The sequence below is a fragment of the Hyaena hyaena genome, unplaced genomic scaffold (assembly GCF_003009895.1).
Source record: "Hyaena hyaena isolate Hyena2069 unplaced genomic scaffold, ASM300989v1 scaffold_24, whole genome shotgun sequence".
NCBI lineage: Eukaryota > Metazoa > Chordata > Mammalia > Carnivora > Hyaenidae > Hyaena > Hyaena hyaena.
Genome location: NW_024080656.1, coordinates 2407504 through 2427801, shown reverse-complemented (window position 1 = coordinate 2427801; position 20298 = coordinate 2407504). Strand labels below are relative to the sequence as shown.

Genomic DNA, 20298 nt, shown 5'->3' with positions numbered 1-20298 from the left:
GTTGGTTAAGCAACTGACTTGATTTTGGCTCAAGTCATGATCTCACAGTTCATGAGTTCGAGCCCCACATCAGGCTCTGCACTGGCAGCACGGAGCCTGCTTGGAATTCTCTCTCTGCCCTTCCCCTGCTCTCCCTCTCTTTTTCTCCCAAAATAAATAAATAAACATTAAGATCTTACTCATCTTTTGAGGTTAGCACAGGCACTCCCACCCCAAGAGAGACTCTTCCAATTACTCTAGCTTTGTGGGTCTCAACAGAAGCGGCACCAACCTTCCACTCCTACACCCCCAAAAAAGATTCTGTAAGTTGTGGGGCGTGGAGTGGAATTTGTAGTTGCTGGATGACCACAGAGTGCTACAGACATTAAATGGGTGGAAATGGCCAATATCTTGCAGTGCATGGTACAGACCCTCATAATGGAGAAATGCCACTGCAGTAGTTCATAAGGATCTTGCCATCATCTCCATTCAACTTCACATAAATGAATTATTTTCTCTCCATTGTTTTGAAATTCATCTGTGTTGTTGCCTGTAGCAGCTGATAGTTGGCTTTTATTAGCTATAAAGTATTTCACATATAAACATACAACCAACAAAATGCATTCTATTGCTTATATTAGTTGTTTCTAGCTTTAGACTTAAGGTGCGCGTATGTTCAACTTTGATTATTACTGATTTATACTCTCCTACAATCATATGAGAATTCCAGTTACTCCACAAACACTGGGATTGTCCGTTTTAATTTTAGTCATGCTGATGGGTGTGTAGTGAAATCCCATTTGTTTTTACTTTACATTTCTCGTTATTAATGTTGTTGGGTAACTTTTCACGTTTACTAGACATCTGGATATCCTTTACGTGAAAGGGCTTTTGTTTAGTTCTCTTGATCTTTTTGATTTCTTGGTGCTCTTTATCTAATATGAGTCTTCTTTTATCCACATAATTTTAACATAAACCACCCTTTTCCACTGAACTGAGATATTACTTTTGTTCTTAATTAGCATCTCACATATACAGAGATCAATTTTGGGATACTAATTCTGTTCTATTTGTCTATTTTTTAAATACTTACTTTGAGAGAGAGAGAGAGAGCGAGAGAGCAGGGAAAGGGCAGAGGGAGAGAATCCCAAACATGCTCCATGCTGTCAGCGCACAGCCTAATGTGGGGTTCCATCTCACCAACTATGAGATCTTGAACTGAGCCAAAATCAAGAGTTGGATGCTTACGACTGAGATGAGACACCCAGGTGCCCCTACTGCCTATTTTTATGTCAATAGTACAGCATTTTAATTACACTCTATGTATAAGATGTTTAATATTTGTTAAAGCAAGTTCTTATCTCCACATATATCCTTTTTAAATAGTTTTTAAAGCTAATTTTAGATATTTACTCTTCTCTACATGCTTTAAAGTAATCCTACCCAATCCTCTCCTCAACAAAAGCCCCAACCCTATTAAGATTCTAATTGGAATTGCACTGAATTTGTATATTAATTTTCAGATGACTGGCATTTTATAATATTAAAGCTTCACATCTAAGCATATACACTATTTAGTTTGTTCAGAGCTCATGCTCACCAATAAGATTTTGAAATCTTTTGACTATAGGTTCTGTGCCTTACAAAACTTTTTATGTTTTTTTTATCACTGTAGTAAATGCAATTTTTTTCTAGTTTCATTTCTACATGGTTATTGCAATTATAACAAAAGTATTGAGTACATTTATCTTATATCTAGTCATTTTCTCAAACATTTTATCACTATTTTAAAAATCGGTGTTCATTTCTCATTATGTTAAGTTAGAGATACCTTTGAGACATCTACGTGGAGATGTCAGATAGTTGGATAAATGTTCCCAGGACTCAGATCAAAGCTCCAAAAAACTCTAACAGAAGCCTAGTAGTGGGGAAGCCACCAAAGGAGATTGAAAAGGAATAACCAATGAAGTAGAAAAAAATCTGCAGGGTCTGGTGTCAGGCAAGCCACGAGATAAAGGTATTTCACGGCAAAAGGCATGGTCACAATGTCAAATGAGAGATGAGAGGTTGAGTATTATATGCAAAGAAATATGTCCAATGGAGCTGGCAACATAAAAAACTTGCCAAATAAGATAGGAGGAGTTTCAGTAAAGGGGCGGGGACCAATGCCAACTGTGGTGGGTTGAAGAGTTAATGGAATATGAGAGGAATAAGAGAAGACATGTATAGACAACTCATTCAGAAAATCTGAACATGGGGGCTCCTGGGTGGCTCAGTCAGTTAGGCGGCCAACTCTTGATTTCAGCTCAAGTTATTTTTTTTTTTTTTTTTTTTTACAAATAGTTTATTGTCAAATTAGTTTCTACATAACACTCAGTGCTCATCCCCAAAGTGCCCTCCTTCATGCCCATCCCCCCTCCCCCCCACATCCATCAGTCCTCAGTTTTTGTCAGCATTCAAGAGTCTCTCATGGTTTGCCTCTCTCCCTTTCCCCCACCATTTCCGCCCTTCTTCTCCCCCTTGGTCCTCTGTCAAGTTCCTCCTAATCCTCCTATACGTGCAAACATATGGTATTTGTCCTTCTCTGCCTGACTTATTTCGCTCAGCATAACACCCTCAAGGTCCATCCATGTTGCTACACATGGCCAGATTTCATTGTTTCTCATTGCCATGGAGTATTCCATGGTATAGATAAACCACATCTTCTTGATCCATTCGTCTGTTGATGGACACTTAGGCTCTTTCCATGTTTTAGCTATTGTGGAGAGTGATTTCAGCTCAAGTTATGATCTCACAGTTCATAAGTTCAAGCCCTGTGTAGGGCACTTTGCTGAAAGTACAGAACCTGCTTGGGAGTCTCTCTCTTTGTCCCTACCCCGCTCATTCTCTCTCTCTCTCCCCCCCCACTCTCAAAATAAACAAACTTAAAAAAAAAGAAAATCTGAACAGTGAGGCTGCATAATGGGATTGTAGCTGGAAGAAGTGAAGGATCAAAGTAATGGCTCTGCTTGCTTACTTGTTGATTTTTAAAAATATGAAGCATATCAGAATGATGAGAATGATCCAGCAGGAAGAGGAGACTGATGATAGTAAGGAGAAACATTGGAGCAAAAAGCAGTGAAGACTTTGATAAAAGGAGAGGAATGGCACCCGAGTGCAGCAGATGGCTCAGATAGTCGTAGGAAGAGGAATACTTCCTCCGCTGTAAGATTTATAACTTTCTAAATGCATCGATTATTTAAAAGGATAGATATGCATTAAGCAATCTACTCAAGATGAAAATCAAATCAGCCTTCGAAAAGGAGTCATGAAATAATAAAGATTAGAGGAGACACTAAAGAATTAGAAAATAAAATTACAGAATAAAGATCAAGCTCCTAAAAAAATCTGCCAGTATATTCTCTTACCTTCTAGCAAATTTAATCAAAGAAAAGACAAATCAGAATTTAGAAAGAGGATAAAGTAAGTTATAATAAAATAGAATATTTAAATAAGAGTTAAAAAGTAAAAGACTAATATGGGTACAAAAATTTTAAATGTCAAGTTGAATAAGGGAAATGCTGACAAGTGGAGAGAACTTAGGCAAGCAAATTTGGAAAATAGTCTTCAAAGATAGAATTTGCTCAAAATCCCTTACAGCTAGATCTCTATTTAATAATTTTGCCTAAGGTTAAGCTTGTCTAAGCTTGGGTACTCTGGAGAAAAATCTTCATTCTAACAAAAAAACGCTCAAAAATTATCTATTTGAACAGTAGCTTGTTATAGCGCTCATGTTAGCAAGAGCTTTACAGAAATTACTTCCCAGCTTTAATTCAATTCTTGGGCCAAATACTTTCTTTATAAAAAAAATATGTAGTAAGCTTAAGAATTAATGTTTTCATGGCATGAAATTTAGTATTTACATTGACACCTTTTCCTCAGTTTCATCAACTTTTGCCAAACAATATAAAATTGTTTTGCTCAAAAATTTATCCAGCTCTGGTGAGGAGTACTTCTTAGAGTAATTATTTTCACAAGATCAATACGTATTGAAAGTCATTACATTGCTAAATTATTAAATGGTCTGTCCAGACTACTCCATATAAATTAGATCCCTCCCTATTCTGTCCTCCAACTCCTTAATTTTTTTACAGCACTTATCATTGCCTTGCATACTAGATGTTTATTCCCTTATTTGTTGTCTTTATCCTCACTACAAAGTAAGGTATAGCAAAGCTTTGGTTAACCACTACAGCCTTAGAACTTAGTACGGTACCTGGCAGACAGCAGGTGCCCTATCGATAATAAAAAATATAAACATTTTTGAAATTATAAAGAATCTAATTTAAAAAATGTTAGAGGGGCGCCTGAGTGGCTCAGTCAATTGAGTGTCTCACTCTTGATTTTGGCTCAGGTTATGATTTCATGGTTCATGAGTTCAAGCCCCACACTGGGCTCTGTGCTGATAGTGTGGAGCCTGCTTGGGATTCTCTCTCTCTGGCCCTCCTGCATTTCTCTCTCTCAAAATAAATAAACTTAAAAATATATTAAAAAACATTTACCTCTGGTGACAAAATCTTTTCAGTATTTTTTTCAACTTAAGAAAAAAACAATGATACATTACTCTATTTCCTTTTTCTATTTCGTTCTTTAGGAATATAGGATTTTTTTTAGCACTTTGAAATCTAATGGCTAAATAGCAGATGTCTTTTTAGACTGACCAACATTTTCTTCTGATTATCAAAATCTGTTCTGTACCTCTCTTTTTAATAAGTTGCCTTTCCTTAAACTGGAGAGGCAGCTCATACTACTTGAAATAGGAAAGTTTCAATTATGAATACATTTTTCAAAATGTAATTAAGGAATCCACATGCAATTTCTGCTTCAAATCTGCTCAAATGTTAGTTTGTGAATTTAAAAGATGACTCTATTCAGTATTATAATAGCAATACTGAAATGCCATTAAGATAGACTGCAGATGAGCTCACTTCAACAGTGTGATTTTTAAAGGCACAGCTTCAACAATAAAAATCACAGCTATTGAGTAACTGAGTTATATGGGTAATCGTTACTATACAAACTTCTCTTCACATAGAGTTTTTAAGACAACAGTATTTGCTTTATGAGTAATCAATTGTAATAAATCTGTCCCTATAGTGTTAAGTGTATGATACAGAGCACATAAAACACTTCCAGAATTAATTTTACTGTACTGACCCAGCACCATTTCACCTTCCCAAGTTTTCCCTTAACTATAAGGAATTACAATATATGACTTAAAAGAATGTTTTAAAGGCTGATGTTTTAGGATAAATTTATTTTTTTATTAAAAATTTTTTTAACATTTATTCATATACAGGATGCAAATGGGGGAGGGGCAGAGAGAGAGAGGGAGACACAGAATCCAAAGCAGACTCCAGGCTCTGAGCTGTCAGCACAGAGCCTGATGTGGGGCTCAAACCCATGAATCGTGACATCATGACCTGAGCTAAAGTTGGACGCTTAACCAACTGAGACACCCAGGTGCCCCTAGGATAAAATTAAAACTTAGTCAAACTAGGTATCCTATCAGAATTTCGTTTAATCATCTGAAAACTAATATAATTCCACTAACACTTAAAAATGATGGCAGAAAATAGTTAATTATTCACACGTATTAGGAAAGATGTTAAGTTTAAACTTAATTTCAGATATTCTGTACCTCTTCTCCAAATCCATAAAAAAGCCAATATTATAAATGTAAAAAAAAATCCTATTTATGTAAATTCAACACATCTCTGTTATATGCAGAAAGAACTTAAAGATGAGAATAGACAATAAAATCTCTCAGGGCAGGGAACACTACATACTACATCCCTAACAACTTGTATAGTGCATTTACTAAATTTGCTAAATTTAAATCAAAGAATAAATGAATAAATTAATGACATGGCCCTTGACTGGAAAGATCTTAAAATCTAGAAGAAGAGGGTTTTGAATGAAACACTTACTGAATTATCAAGAAATAAATATGTCCTTTATCTGGGAAGGGATGAGGTTCTTGAGTCCATTTAAAGGTATGCTTCAAAGAAATTTGGCAACAGTGAAGAATGGATTTGTGAGGGAAGGCACCATCAGTAGGGAAACCAGTTAGAAAACTCTTCAAGGGAAGAGGTACAGCTTATCCATGGGTGGAGGCAAGGTGATCTGAAAGGGGGATGGACATTAAAGATATTACAGAGACAGACCTCATAGAATGTCTGTGGCAAATGGACAGGAAGCAGTCAAAGATGACAGCATTTTCAAACTTGGCTTACTGGAAGAAGAATGGTAACATCAACACTGAAAAAGAAGTAAGAAGGCTACAGCTCCATGAAGATTGAGTGTAGCTTTAGATAAATTTGGTTTTAATTAAGTATTAGGAATAGGGCCTGGAGTCTTAGCTAGCTTAAACTTAAATATCAATCTATTTAAGAAATCAGAAATTTAGAGTGTGGATAGAGGGGTCCTGGGTTGTTAACATTTGTTATCTTTTCATTCTTTCTACTAGTTACAACACATGGCATCAAAATTTCTTCTGTAAAGAAAAGAGGAACCCTAGAATACAATCTGAAATCCAAAATAAGGTTTCTGGTACAATGTTAAATCTTTCACTTAGTTAAAAATAATTGGGTAATATTGCTGACTTAATAAATTAAAGATGAATATTGAACTTAAATTCAGCTGTAACAAACCAAGAGATTTAGCTTTGTAAACTACATGCTGGACTGAAAGGTCAGCAGTTGAGAACTCTGATATATACCAAAAATTGAAGTTGCTTCATGGTAAAAGCCATCTAATATAGAAATTTTACATCTAATATAGAAATTTGCGTACCCTAAAAGCACTGTGTGACATACAGAAGATCAAGGTGAAAAAAATGAGTGAGGTAAATTTTAATCTTTAAACTAAATTATGTCTCCTTGCTATATGATCATATAGTATCCCAAACTACTTGCTCTGAAAACTTCTTCCCTAGACTGGAAATTCCATGAAGGTTACAGAAAGAGCCATGGCTTTTGAGACACTTAAAATAAAAGAACTGACATTCAATTTAAAAAGTGCAATACAGCATGATAAAGACATAGAGGCATGCATAGGGTACTAAGGTCAAAGCAAAATTTTCAGTCTAGCTGGATCTCTCTAAAAGCCTCTTGTCAGATGAAACCTCATACTTGGTCCATTAAATGAGAAAGTCAGTAACTGTAAAAATTATACTCACATATCCTTAAAGATTTTAACTGAAACACATACATATACATTCCTTCACATATCTTTTCATATAGGATTAATGCATATTTGATGTGGGCTCCCTGCTGAGTTTATGTCCTCTTTCTTTTTTTTTTTTTTAAATATTTTTATTTATTTATTTCTAGGAGAGAGAGAGAGAGAGAGAGAGACAGCGTGAGCAGGGGAGGGTCAGAGAGAGAGGGAGATACAGACTCTGAAATAGGCTCCAGGCTCTGAGCTGGCTGTCAGCACAGAGCCCGATGCGGGGCTCGAACCCACGAACCGCGAGATCATGACCTAAGCGAAAGTCGGACGCTTAACCGACTAAGCCACCCAGGCGCCCCTATGTCCTCTTTCTTATATAAGCCATGCCCACAATGACCCAACATCCATGATTTCCATTTATGATTTCTATAAATGGAGTGAGAATGGAAAAGCACTTCAAAAATAATACAAATACAGAATCTATTAGACCAATGGTCGGTCCACCTTGAGATAGAAAGATAAAAAGCTTCTGCCAGGATGAAATTAATGTACTTCTTTCCAGGAGAAAGTGTTACCATGAAAAAAAATGTCAGCTGAACAAAACAGTGTGCTTGGAGTAGTGTCTAATTTACATTTCAGTGTGGAGCTCATTTCCTTGCGAACTACTAACAGTCTAGAACCAGTTAGCTGGTCCATAAACTTTGACAGGCACTGCTTTGGACTTTGGTGATCTTTAACACACACACACACACACACAAACACCCTCCCCCAGCCCTACCCAGTCTTTTACAGTTATCCAGCCTTCATCAGATATGATAGCCAATCTGTTAAGAACTCATTTATATGGAGATATCCCAGAGCATCCAACTTAATTTTCAAAGAATGACTGATTTTTTTTACCCTCATTAACTAATATGTTTACAAATGTTTCATAATTATTATAACAAGCATAACTGCTAAAAATAGGTTTGTGAATAAACACAACCAACTTTCGGTGAGTATCCAACTCAAGGGGTAAGCACAGAGTTGTGGAGAGTTGTGCCCTACTATAGGGCATTCTATTTAGCTATGAGTGTTTAGTTGGCCCTGGGGATCAGTTAAGTACAATTTACAGAGGGAAAAGGGTGCATTAGGTTAAAGCTATGAGTCAATTCAGAGGTAGCTAGTTGAGGGTGCTTCTGTTATTTTCCCACATTATTACTTATTAATGGTAAGCCTAAGTGATATAGCAGAAAGCCTGAATCAATAATTAAGCCACTCACCAGCTAGGTGTATAATTTAGGCAAATCACCTCTTTGGTCTCCAGTTTTGTGTGTATGTGTGTGCGTATGTATGTGTTTCAGTTAAATCAAATTAAGTAACATATGCAAGTACTGAGTAAGGATCTAGATTTTTAAAAGCAGCTACTATTTCCTAAGTGTGTACATATACATGATAATATGTAAAGTACTCTACACTGAATGGGACTTTAGTTGTCTCAAACACTCTGGCAAACAGGGGTCATTCCTTTCTCCCCTTACATATGAGGACACTAAAGTAATGTGAGGTTACAAGATATCTGGGTAGCAGGGTTCAATGTGAATACAAACGCCAGAAACTTTCAAATATACCACACTGCTTCTTGCTTATAAAATATTCTCATTTGGAACTCATAACTACCTCATGAGAAGGTAGAGTAGGTATTTACCCCCATTGTCTGAATCGGGAAGCAGATTCAGAGTATAGGTGACTTGTAGAAGGTTAGACATCAAGGAGTAGTAGAGTGGACTTAAATTCTTTACCAATCAGATCTAACCAAACTAAAAGCAAATTAAGCACAAAAAGAGAAAAAAAACAGTCCTTAAAGAACATTATCACTTCTAATATAACAAAATACAAAGTTTATCATAATTGCAATTTAAATGCCAAAGTGGCTTTTATTCCTGACATACAAGAGCCTCCCAGATTTCTCCCCACTTGACTTCTTCCCAGTTTCTGTCACAAATTCTTATAGGGCAATATGCTGACCCACATTAATGTATATCAAAAGTACCTTTTCACCTTTCAACTGCTTATTGGTATTAATATCTGGTAGTAAAGAAAGCAATATTTAAAAAATCAATTAAATTAATATTATATGGCCTTTTTAATCCCCAAATTCATCTATAAAAATTATCACGGTTGATATTATGAAGACCATAGTATAACTGTAACAAAATATTTATTTTTAAAAACAGCCCATTAGGATGAGCCAGTTGGTTAAGCATCCAACTTTGACTCAGGTCATGGTCTCATGGTTTGTGAGTTCGAGCCCCACGTCAGACTGTGCTGTCACTGCGGAGCCTGCTTCAGATCCTGTCTCCCTCCCTCTCTGCCTCTCCCCAGGATCACTCTCTCTTAAAAAAAAGAAAAAAAAAAACCTGAAAAAAAATAGCGCTTTACAGGCACCTGTGTGGCTCAGTTAGTTGGGCATCTGACTTCACCTCAGGTCATGATCTCACATTCATGAATTTTAGCCCTACATCAGGCTCTGTGCTGAGAGCTCAGAGCCTGAAGCCTGCTTCATATTTTGTGTCTCCCTCTCTCTCTGTTCCTTCCCCACTTGGACTCAGTCTCTCTCTCTCTCTCTCTCTCTCAAAAACAAATAAACATTAAAAACAAATTTTTTAAATAGCTCTTTAACTTGATGACAAGTAAAAAAGATTTCCTTGCCACTCACCCTTAGATATAATAAAGTTAGGTATATATTTGCTGCGGCACAAAGATGAAAGCCATAATGCCATAAAGGTAATAGCAAACTACCAATAAACTCCTGCTTGATCCTTTATGGTTGGCATGTATGTGCTAAGACACCCAACTGTCTTACGTGCCATAAAAAGTAATAATCTGGATAACCATCATTTTGTCTTTTACTGACCTGAACCAAATTCAGTATTTCTGTCTTCAATGTAGCTTTATGGTGATAGAGGGAAATAATCAAACAGTACTCTCTAGACACAAATATAATCAAGCAAAATTGGCTGGGTTCTCTCTACACATAATGAGCCAATTACACATCAAGCTGATTCTGCTGCAGAACCAGATTTTATAGACTGTACACTAGATGGAACAGTGAAAGGTGGGTAAGGAAAGGGTAGTCAAGGACAATGTAAGCAATAGAGAAAAATGTGAAGCACTGTTCTCAGCTGCTCGTAATCAGAAATGGTTAATCAATACAACTGTTATACCAGTTAACCATTATAAAGAGACTCCCTGGCTTGCCCTACATCTAGACCTTAAAAAAAAAAAAAAAGCCACCAATTCATTCTCTCATTCATTCATTCTGTAATTCAGTTCCAGCAAAAAGCAAAACGAGTTATGTCAGTGAGTCAAATGGCAATCAAGGGAGACCAGTGGAGGCTAGAATTACTTCTTAGAGTTAATTCGATGTTAGGAGGCCGTTCAGAGCAGTCCTCCCAAACTCTCCATCTCTGGTGGACAGGGGGCTAGGACAGATTGGTTCAGGCCCTTCCAAAGCACCATGCTGAGTCTGTCCACCAATTCTAAGCTACTATGGAGCAGGGGAATTAGATATTCCTTCCTTCTACTTATCAGAGAAATATCACCCCAAGGCCAAGCATATGTTAAGTAAAAGTAAACCAACCACAATCAAGTCTAAATGTCCTCTCATCTGCTTTCCACACTATAGCCAAAGTAACCTTACAAAGTCTAATTCTTGACCATATTACTTTTACTTAAAACTTGTTCTCAATCACCTACAAGGTCAATAAAAGCCAAGGCCTTTAGTATGGAAACCAGTGTTTCTAACAATCTAGTAGTTCTTGCTACCTTTTCCAGCTTTCCTTCCTCTCAACCTCTCTTCCTATTTCACACTTTCCTGTCATAAAAACAGTTAAAACACACTACACCAAAAGAAGCAAAATGATTATTATTGCAATATTTCCCAAATGAAAAGGACTATGGAAGATACTGCAGGTAACACAGGTGTGAGTGGAGTTTTTTTCCCTTCTCATTTAACCTTCCATTTAACTCTCTTAGCTCTGTTCCCTGGCGATCTGATAAACATAGGCATGCCAACTATGTTACTAGGCAACTCTGCTTATAGTAAAAATGACTAATAAATAAATTTGCATCTGGGCTCAGAAGGGAACTACAAATAAAGTATAACTACCTCACAGGTAGCCATAGCTTTGACCTTCCTGAGTGTGACAGCTCTTGTAATTGGCATATCCCTCATGGGAACCTTGGAAACTAAGTCTATGGAGTCGTGTGGCATATCGTTTCCCATGAGACATGAGATGTTTGAAACCAAGGTAGCACCTATGTCCATCTGTTTTGAGCTTTCTCTCCTTCACTTCCACTTGGAGCAGCGACTCCCAGATGGCTACGGAAATTGCTTACAGATGGACTGCTTTGAGGATCACAACCATGGGTGAGGAACACTGGATGCTGTCTTCCTTGCAAGCTGTGGTTCCTGTCTGATGTCCTTCTAAGTAAACACATCTATAGGAGATTTCTGACTGTTCAGTTTAATCTAAAAAGACCCATACATTTATACAGCAGTAAAAGCATGTCTCACAATGACATTCCAGATGTTCTACGAGTAGTACCCCGGCCCCTCCCCTGTCTGCTCTTTTAGACTAACATATATCCCTGACAAATAAAATACGCAGCTTTTACTCACCTTTCTCTGTTGTTATTCCTTTTCTGGGGAGCCCATCTTCCAGGTAACATATACTACCTCCCCATAGTCCATTCCTTCAGCCATCTGCTGAGGTGAAGCTATGGATATTTGCAACCAGAAAGAAAGGAGATATTGCATAGGTAAAGATTGCAAGGAAACTTTGCTAAGAGAAGCTAAGTGTAAACATAGAAAAGGAATTGGAATTTATTACAAATAAAAAATAGGTGAAATTGGTGGAGAGATATGGCAATAGCATGTTAAAGTGTAAAATGTTCAGATAGAGTGTCTAGACTAATTGTAGAAAAGAACAGAGCAAGGCAGTATATCAAATGCTCCCTTCTTTCTGCATTGTTTGCCATGGAGAGAAGCTAGGGAGCCCTGTACCAGCATCAAAGACAGGTGACTTATAAGAGTTAGGCAATTCAGTAATCTGTACCTTTGGAGAGGGAGAAGGGATGGAGGGAAGGATGACCAAAGGAGTTGGTTTACCAGTAGTTCAGGGAGGGGACAGTGTTGCTACAAGCCAGCTCCAACTCTATCTCCTTAACCTGATTACCCTAATCAGCCTGTCCCAGTAGAATCTATAAACTGATGTTAATTGTATAGCAGAACTTTTAATGGCATCACAGCTTTCTTTATTCCCAAACTATTAGAACTGCCTCTTTCTCTATTACAAGGTTGCCAAATACCCTAACTTGTTACACTTTAGGGCCAATTCCATTACTCCCAAGCTTTGATAGTGGTTAACTTGAGAGCTAACCAACATGCGGCACTTAGAAAAAAAAAAATTTTAGTTCTTCTAGACTTGCTAAAGGCTCTGGCCAGTCTCCTTTCAGTGTGTGAATTCTTAGGTTAAAACACCCAGCATTTAAAAGCAAACCAGTCAACAGAAAAAGAGGAATGAATTATACGTGCAGAGACACTAGCAAGGCATCCTAGAGACCCGGAGGGAAGCAGCCCCAGCTCCTAACTTTCTGTTGTTGATGTCAGTTGCCTCTGAGCCTGAGCTGCACTTCCTGCTGTTGGACTCTGTGACATAAAGCTATATCCTTCTTTTAACAAAACACTCTTTTTGCCCAAGCTAGTTTATTTTGTCACCAAAAATTCCCTTTAACTAAAAACAGTGGTTGGGGTAAAGTATACAGAATCAGGTTTTATCAATATGGAAAGATTCTGTTGATGTTTTTTAAAAAGAAGGAGAGAGAGAACTCAATTAGTGCTATTTTATTTGGGGTTGTAAATTTCCCATTCATCTTTTTATTCTCACAGGAGCTAACACAGTATGCCTTATACACACCACATTTAACACATTTAAATGTTTACTGAATGAACATATAAAAAAGAATGAATCCACTTGGTCAAAATAGTATGTCTAATTATGGAGTTTTTCAAAAGCGTTTCATTTCCAATCAATAAAAAATATTCTTTGCACTTATTAGCATAATTCTATGATTAAACACACATATGTACACACACACAAAAAATGCTGTTTTCTATGCTCTAAATACTGAAAAGCATAATTTGGATTTCATTTATCTGGATTTTATGTTAACTCCTGAGACTATAAAGCCTGCTTAGTGTAGTCATTAAGACTGTCTGCAAACTATTCCAGTTCTCCAGCTGAGCACATGATAGAGCTGCATTTCTCAACCTCCTAGAAGTTGCGTGTAGCCAGATGAGGTGTTTGGCCAATCAAGTGGCAGCAGAAGTTATATGTGTCACTTCCAGGCAGAAGCCTTTAAGAGCCAATGTGCAACTCATCACCTCCTTTCCCCTACCCTACCGATTGTGGAAGCATGTGCTGGGATAGAGCCTCTGATAAACTGGGCCTCCAAACGACTACCTGTAACAGAGTTCTCCTGGGACCCTCACTGGATATGCCCTGTGACCAAGAAACAAACCTTTTTCTAAACCAGGAAAATGTGAGGGTCTTTTGTTACAACAGCATAATTTACCCTACCTGGTATATTCAGCAGACACCTCTCTCATAAGTGGAATGAAAGCAATGGATAACTCTGGCCTTCAATGTGTCTTCAGAATAGTAACATTTTGTATAGCACTGCATCACTTATAGAGTGTACCTCATTATTCAAACTCTCAAAATCCAAACACAGGAACTGAATGGAGTCAGATACATTTTTGGACCAATCCCTCATCCTCTCAACTCTCCCTACCTGCTATCTGAAACTCAGGCACCAGATACATCTGGATGAGGTGATATTCCTTGCCTTCCAAACTCTTGCCACCTGAACTCAGGAATTGAAAACAATTTAGACAGTGAAGGATTCTCCACACATTATTTTATTTGTACCCTTAAAACTGTTTTTCTACTACATTACCTGTCAGACCCTCAACATCTATTGAATGAACTGTGTGCTGCCATCATTCTAATTTTACAAACAAGGGAAGAGTCAGGGAGGTTCACAATCTTGCTAGGAATAAGCTTACACTTTAGTGGCACAATCCCAGACTTTCTGGCTTCAAATCGCTTGCTCTTTCCACTATGTACCATACTTCCTAAGATCTCTTACAGCTGTAGGGGCGCCTGGGTGGCTTAGTCGGTTAAGCGTCCGACTTTCGCTTAGGTCATGATCTCAAGGTTCGTGGGTTCAAGCCCTGCGTCGGGCTCTGTGCTGACTGCCAGCTCAGAGCCTGGAGCCTGTTTCAGTCTGTGACTCCCTCTCTCTCTGACCCTCCCCTGCTCACGCTCGCTCTCTCTCTCTCTCTCTCTCTCTCTCCTAGAAATAAATTAAGAAAACATTTAAAAAAAAAAAAAAAAAAGATCTCTTACAGCTGTAGAATTCCAGGATTTAAATGTCAATCACATATTTACAGCCAAGAATATTTAAAGTCATTCTTTAAGCAATTCTACTTGCCTGAACCTAGTCTAATTCAGTACCCTGAAGCACAGAATAGGAAGAAGTCCTAGAGATCATTGGGTTAAACAGGCAACTTGCAGAACAATGAGGAACTATAAAAGAATTTAGGGGAAAATACACGTTTCCTTTGGCATACAGTATATTGAAAATGCTGACTTTAGAAAAAAATGCTTTTAGATTATCTTCACTTTGGTTCTTACCAAATTGGCTAACCTAAAACTCTGTTCTCCCAACTTTTATCAAACCTCAGTTGTAAGAAATACTCATGAAGAATTGCCTGTCCATCCATTTCTATAGGTCCAGTGGTTCTCAACAGTCAAATGAATTTGGAAGAGGTCACAAAATATATACCCCTTTAAAAAGAGTAATCTTTAACATTAGCCAAGAAATTGAGTAAAGAACTGCTGAAACTTGACTAACCCAGCTATTTCAAAGTTATTTGAGTTCGGACTCTTATTTCAAAGAAATAAACTACTGAATTCTCATTTCGTGGAACACAGGGAAATACTGTTCTAGGTAATTCTAAGTGTTATGAATGGTTCAAGTTAAGCCTTTAGGGAACTTATCTTTAGAATTTTATTACTGTCCCTAATTGAAGAACACTGTCTAAAATTCATTATTTTTTGTAAGGATATTTTAAAGATGCTGCCAACCACGTCATGCAAACTCCCTTTTTATTAGGGCCCACGAGAGAATGTTTCCTCTGAGGCCTCATCACCAGAAAATGCCCTGCTTAGGCAGAACTAGTTTGTTTTTATCTTGTAATTAGAAACACACTGAAGCTTACTGTTCCCCCCCCATTTTTTTTCTTTTCTTTTTTTTTTTTTTTTTTTGCTGGCTGCTAGGAAGCCCATTGCTGAAACTATGATTCACTTTTGTACAGGATGTTACAGTCTGCACTGTGTATTATCTTTTTCCTTGCCTTTGTATTATTTTTCTTGCTCTGCCTCAATTTTCTCATGTAGTTTTGTTTTACCCTTTTGTACCATACGGAGACGAAGGGGCTTCAAATCCTTTTTGGAACTCTATACGGTATATATTAAGTCCTATCTTACTAGTTTCATGTTGATTTTTCCCTTCCTGCCCCATTACCCAGAAATATCAGTGTCTTCACCTTTGTGTAAAAGTATTCATACTGATGACAAACCAACAGAACATACACGTTTACAATACAGTCAAATCCGCAAATGCTTAAAACCTGAAAAAGTGTTACTATTGTTCTCAAAACGACTCATTAAACTGTTTTCTAAACGGAAGAAGAATTACCATTTATTGAGTACCAGTAACTATTAGACACTTAATATACAACCATTTCACTTTTTAAAGAATGAAGCAAGGGTATTTACATATACACTGTGTGAACGGATGAATTAGAAACTGGTAATATTGGTGGGCTGGGGGGCGGGGGAGAGGGCGGGGAGAGACTTTGTATATATCCCTCTCGGCACCTTTTGAATTTTGTGAACGTATCAACTATTCCCAAATACTTTTTAAAAATCGAATGGGGCGACAGTAAAGGCGGCAGTAATGCTTTACTCTCTGCTACCGCAAACTTTTTTCGTCAGCTTTGATTCCTGAGTACGCCACTTAAATGCCCCAAGGAGTTTCAAGCAGGCACTCCAGCTTTTACTTAAATAAAGTCCTTTTCTGATTCTCCACACGCCGGGATGAGGCAATTACTTAAAATAAGAACTGAGATCGTGATAGCCTGCAGATAACAATCAAAACAAAAAATCCGAAATGGTTTGCAGTTGGTTGTATTCGTGGAAGAGTGCCGGGAAGAAGCCACGCCGTCCGCACCTCCGCCGGCTGGCCGGACGCACCACCGCGTGCAGAACTTTGCCCAAGTCGGAGCGCGGCCCACACGCAGCTCCCGGTCCCCCGCGGCGCGGCGGGGAGGCCGGGCCGGGGTTCGAGCCCCGGGCGCGGCTAGGGCAGGGCCCCGCCCGGCCCACCCCTCCGCTCGGAGGTGCCCGGGAGGGCCCCGCGGGACCCCGCCGCCGCGGCCCAGAGGGAGGGTCGCGTGGGGGTGGGGAGCGGGCCTGGGTGCGCGGCCGGCCCGCCGCGGCCCCCTCCCCGACGCCGAGCAAGAAGGAGCACTTACCGCGTCGGGCTCCGGAGGCGGCCGGGGGTCACGGCGGGGCGAGGCAGCCAGGCGTGAGGCGGGGGGCAGGCGGGGGACGGAGGCCAGCGGGCAGGGCAAAGGGATGCTCGGCCCCACGGGCGTCCCCAACCCCTCTCCGGCAGCCTCATCCCCGGCGCCGGCCGGCCGGGAGCCGGCCACTCCCCCTCCGTCAGGCTGCACCAGGCCGAGGAGGCACGAACTCTTCGGGCAGCCCTGGAGGGGGCGGGCGAGCGGGCGGGGGTCTGACTGGCTCGCCCGTCAGACCCGGCGCGGCGCGAGCGGCTGCCCACCCCGCCCCCTGTCGCCAGGCCCCGCCCCCTCCGCGCCGGGCCGCGAGCCCGGGGGGACCGCCGCTGCCGCCGCCGCCGCCGCCGCAGGCGGGTTGGCGGCTTCTCTTCCCCACCGACCCCAGCGCGGCGCGCGCCGACGGCCTGGGCCGGGGAGGGAGGAGGTGGAGGGAGAGGGAGACGGAGGGGGATGCGAAGGAAGGGCGGGGCGCGAGCTGTGGCGAGGGGAGCTCTTGGGGGAGGGGAGCTATGGGAGGGGGCAGAGGAGGGACGCCGGGCTGGGCGGGGCTCTAGGGGAGTGGGCGGGGCTCTGGGGGAGTGGGCGGGGCTCTGGGGGAGTGGGCGGGGCGCGACGGATCTGACAAAAATTCTGGCTGTTCCCGCCCCTTGAAGCTGGGATGAGGGGAATTCCTGGGGCTGGAAGTTTAGGAAGAGGCCCTTCTTCAGAGCAAGAAGAGAGCGGGCCTGTGGATTTTGATTACAGGACGGTATTGTCCTGGAGCTTTGGGGGAACTCACCAAGAGTTGCCTCTCGTCTGCATGTCCTGCAACTCTTCCCTTTGCAACAATCTGATAATTATTGCGCCCCAGGTCGTGGGTTTGTGCCACAGCAATTAGGATCCTCAACTCTGTGACTGTAATCCTTGTTTTCCAATGGTGGGATAATAGGAATTCAACCAAAGTAGGTTCTTTATTCATCCCTGTACGCAACGTATGTTAAGCAACAACTATACACTAGGTGATGAGAATACCAAGAACTAATTTATTCAGCGCCTATATGCCAAACACAAATCTAAAGGGCTTTACATATTGTTAGGAAAACAGGTAAGGTCTCTGCTCCCCGTTGAGCTCTTGGCAAGTAAAGGAGGGAGGGAGTTTCCTTAGTTTTTCTGAAGAGTGATGTGTAAAAGAAATGCCTGCCTGCTTTGGGTTCTCAAAGTCATGCACATGTTCATTATTTGCAGATTCAGTGTTTGCTACTTTGAGCTAGTTGTAGGGTGCCCTTGAAGGCAAAATGCGTTCATGTGGTAATTCTCGCCCACAAAATGACATTTGCTTAGGAGATCTTCAGTATGTCTCCCCAATAAAAAACCAGTGCAAGCAAGTGGTCCAGAAAACTGATGGTTCAAGTCATTAGCAGGACAACATAGCCCTAATAGGATAGCTGCCTCAGCGGCTGGCTGGCTGATCTATTTAAGGATCTATTTTTGTACCCTCCCTCTTGGGGGAAATGGTTAAGAAAAAGCAACGTTGTGTAAAACAATGAAGCATTGACATGGACTGCTAGTTCAAAAGGAAGCAGATGGGCCTATTTAAAACTGTTACAGTCAGGAAAGATACATCACAAGAACTAACACTGAGGGCTCCAATCACAAAGTTCAGGATATATTTTTTTATCAGCCATGTGGTTGCTCTGATAAAAGCAACTTCCACCCCTTCCCATCCCTTTGCAACCACACCTACATGCACAAACAAAAATTATTTCAGTAGTATTGTGTTGTGTTTTATTTGAGAGAGGGAGAGAAGGTGCGCAGACATGCACGAATGAGAGAGGAGGGGGTAGGCGGGGGGAGGAGAGAGAGAGAGAGGAGAGAGGGAGAGAGAGAGAGAGAGAGAGAGAGAATCTTAAGCAGGCTTCATGCCCAGCACCTAGCCAGTTGGCTGAACTCCATCCCATGACCCTGGGATCATGACCTGAACCAAAATCAAGGAACTGAGCCACCCAGGCACCCACGTAGCACTGTTTTTAAGTACACAAGACAGTTGTACAAACTCTTGGCCCGAATTTTGGGCATTTGGTACTATTTTTCAGCCTCCATTTGATTTTTTTCAGTGTTAACATTTGTGCAAGTAACAGCAAATGACATTCTTCTCATAGTCCTCCCCCCCCCTTTGTTTTTCAATTTTGGAATTTTAATTCAGTCTTTCTCATTTGGGTTTATAGTGAGAAAGATTAGAAAAGCATTGCAGTCAAATCACATTGCAATTGCAGTAAAAAATGAATCCTAATTTAAGACAGGAATTCCCATAAACCCTCTCTTTTTTTTTCATGTCAGATATATTGTTTGTTGTCTTGAAACCTATTCTCTTTGATTTACTCACCTGTATTTTCAGTTTATTTGCTCTACCATCCCAATAAAAGCAAATTAAATGAAACATTCCTCATGATCTGGCATCTTGCTGCTGGCCTCAGCTCCCACCTTGCTTGTTCTCAGGCTTTCCCCACACTGGACTCCTTCTCTTCTGCCAACACACCAAGCACTTGCCAGTTAAGCCTTTACATGTCCCTTTTCTGGAAGGCTTTTAGCTAGCCACGTGATGGTCTCCCTTTTCCCTTATGTCACTTTTCCTGACTATCCTATGTAAACCTGCAAACAGTTCCTCCCTCCTCTCTCTAGCTCCTCATTTCTCAGCACTTAGTACCACATGACATATATCTCTATTCCCACTAGAATGTGAACTCCATGAGAACAATATCTTGTCTGTTTGGTTCAACGTACACCTCCAGTGTCTAGTACTTATGGAATCTGTCACATAGTAGATACTCAGCAAATATTTTTGAATGAATAAATGACTTCAGATGAGAAAGATAGTGTGTACTCCATTTTATAATGGTCAAAGGACTTTCATGCAATTTGCCTTATAACTGAGTCACAGGATTTAGATATATAAATAAGGTCTAAAATAAAGCCCAGTATCACCCTACTTAAAATTGGTATTTTGAGGGGCGCCTGGGTGGCTCAGTCGGTTAAGCGTCCGGCTTCGGCTCAGGTCATGATCTCATGTTTCGTGGGTTCGAGCTAGCTCAGAGCCTGGAGTCTGTTTCAGATTCTGTGTCTCCCTTTCTCTCTGATCCTCCCCTGCTCATGCTGTCTCTCTCTCAGAAATAAATTTTTAAAAAACATTAAAAAAATTTTTTTAATTGGTATTTGAAATAGCAGTTTTTAATCTCCTATTCTGTCAATATACTAAGGAACAGGATTTGAAAAAGCATTCACAGCTAAGAATTTATGCTGAGATTTTACAACATGGCCCATACAAGGATCTACACTATCAGAGAATAATGATGGATTAGTAAATCCTGTCAAAGTCTTAATATTTTTCCTTGAGATCAAACAGTATAGCACTGATCAGAAGTGGAGTAATTAAACCT

General features: G+C 40.1%; 1 protein-coding gene across 3 annotated transcripts in view; it reads right to left on the bottom strand.

The window, feature by feature from the left end:
* Window positions 1-19346, bottom strand: part of KLHL5 (kelch like family member 5) — a 91868-nt gene extending 72522 nt beyond the window's left edge. The window contains exons 1-2 of one of the 3 annotated variants that reach the window (XM_039226999.1): window positions 19248-19346; window positions 17664-17845 (exon numbers count right to left, since the gene is read on the bottom strand). In XM_039226999.1, the coding sequence (XP_039082930.1) occupies window positions 17664-17686 (23 nt within the window). In that variant the 5' untranslated portion in view covers window positions 17687-17845; window positions 19248-19346. Of the gene's footprint in view, window positions 1-11854; window positions 11953-16837; window positions 17136-17663; window positions 17846-19247 lie in introns of those variants that run through there. The other 2 variants (XM_039226998.1, XM_039226996.1) reach the window with 2 other exon arrangements.
* Between the last annotated feature and the right edge of the window lie 952 nt (window positions 19347-20298).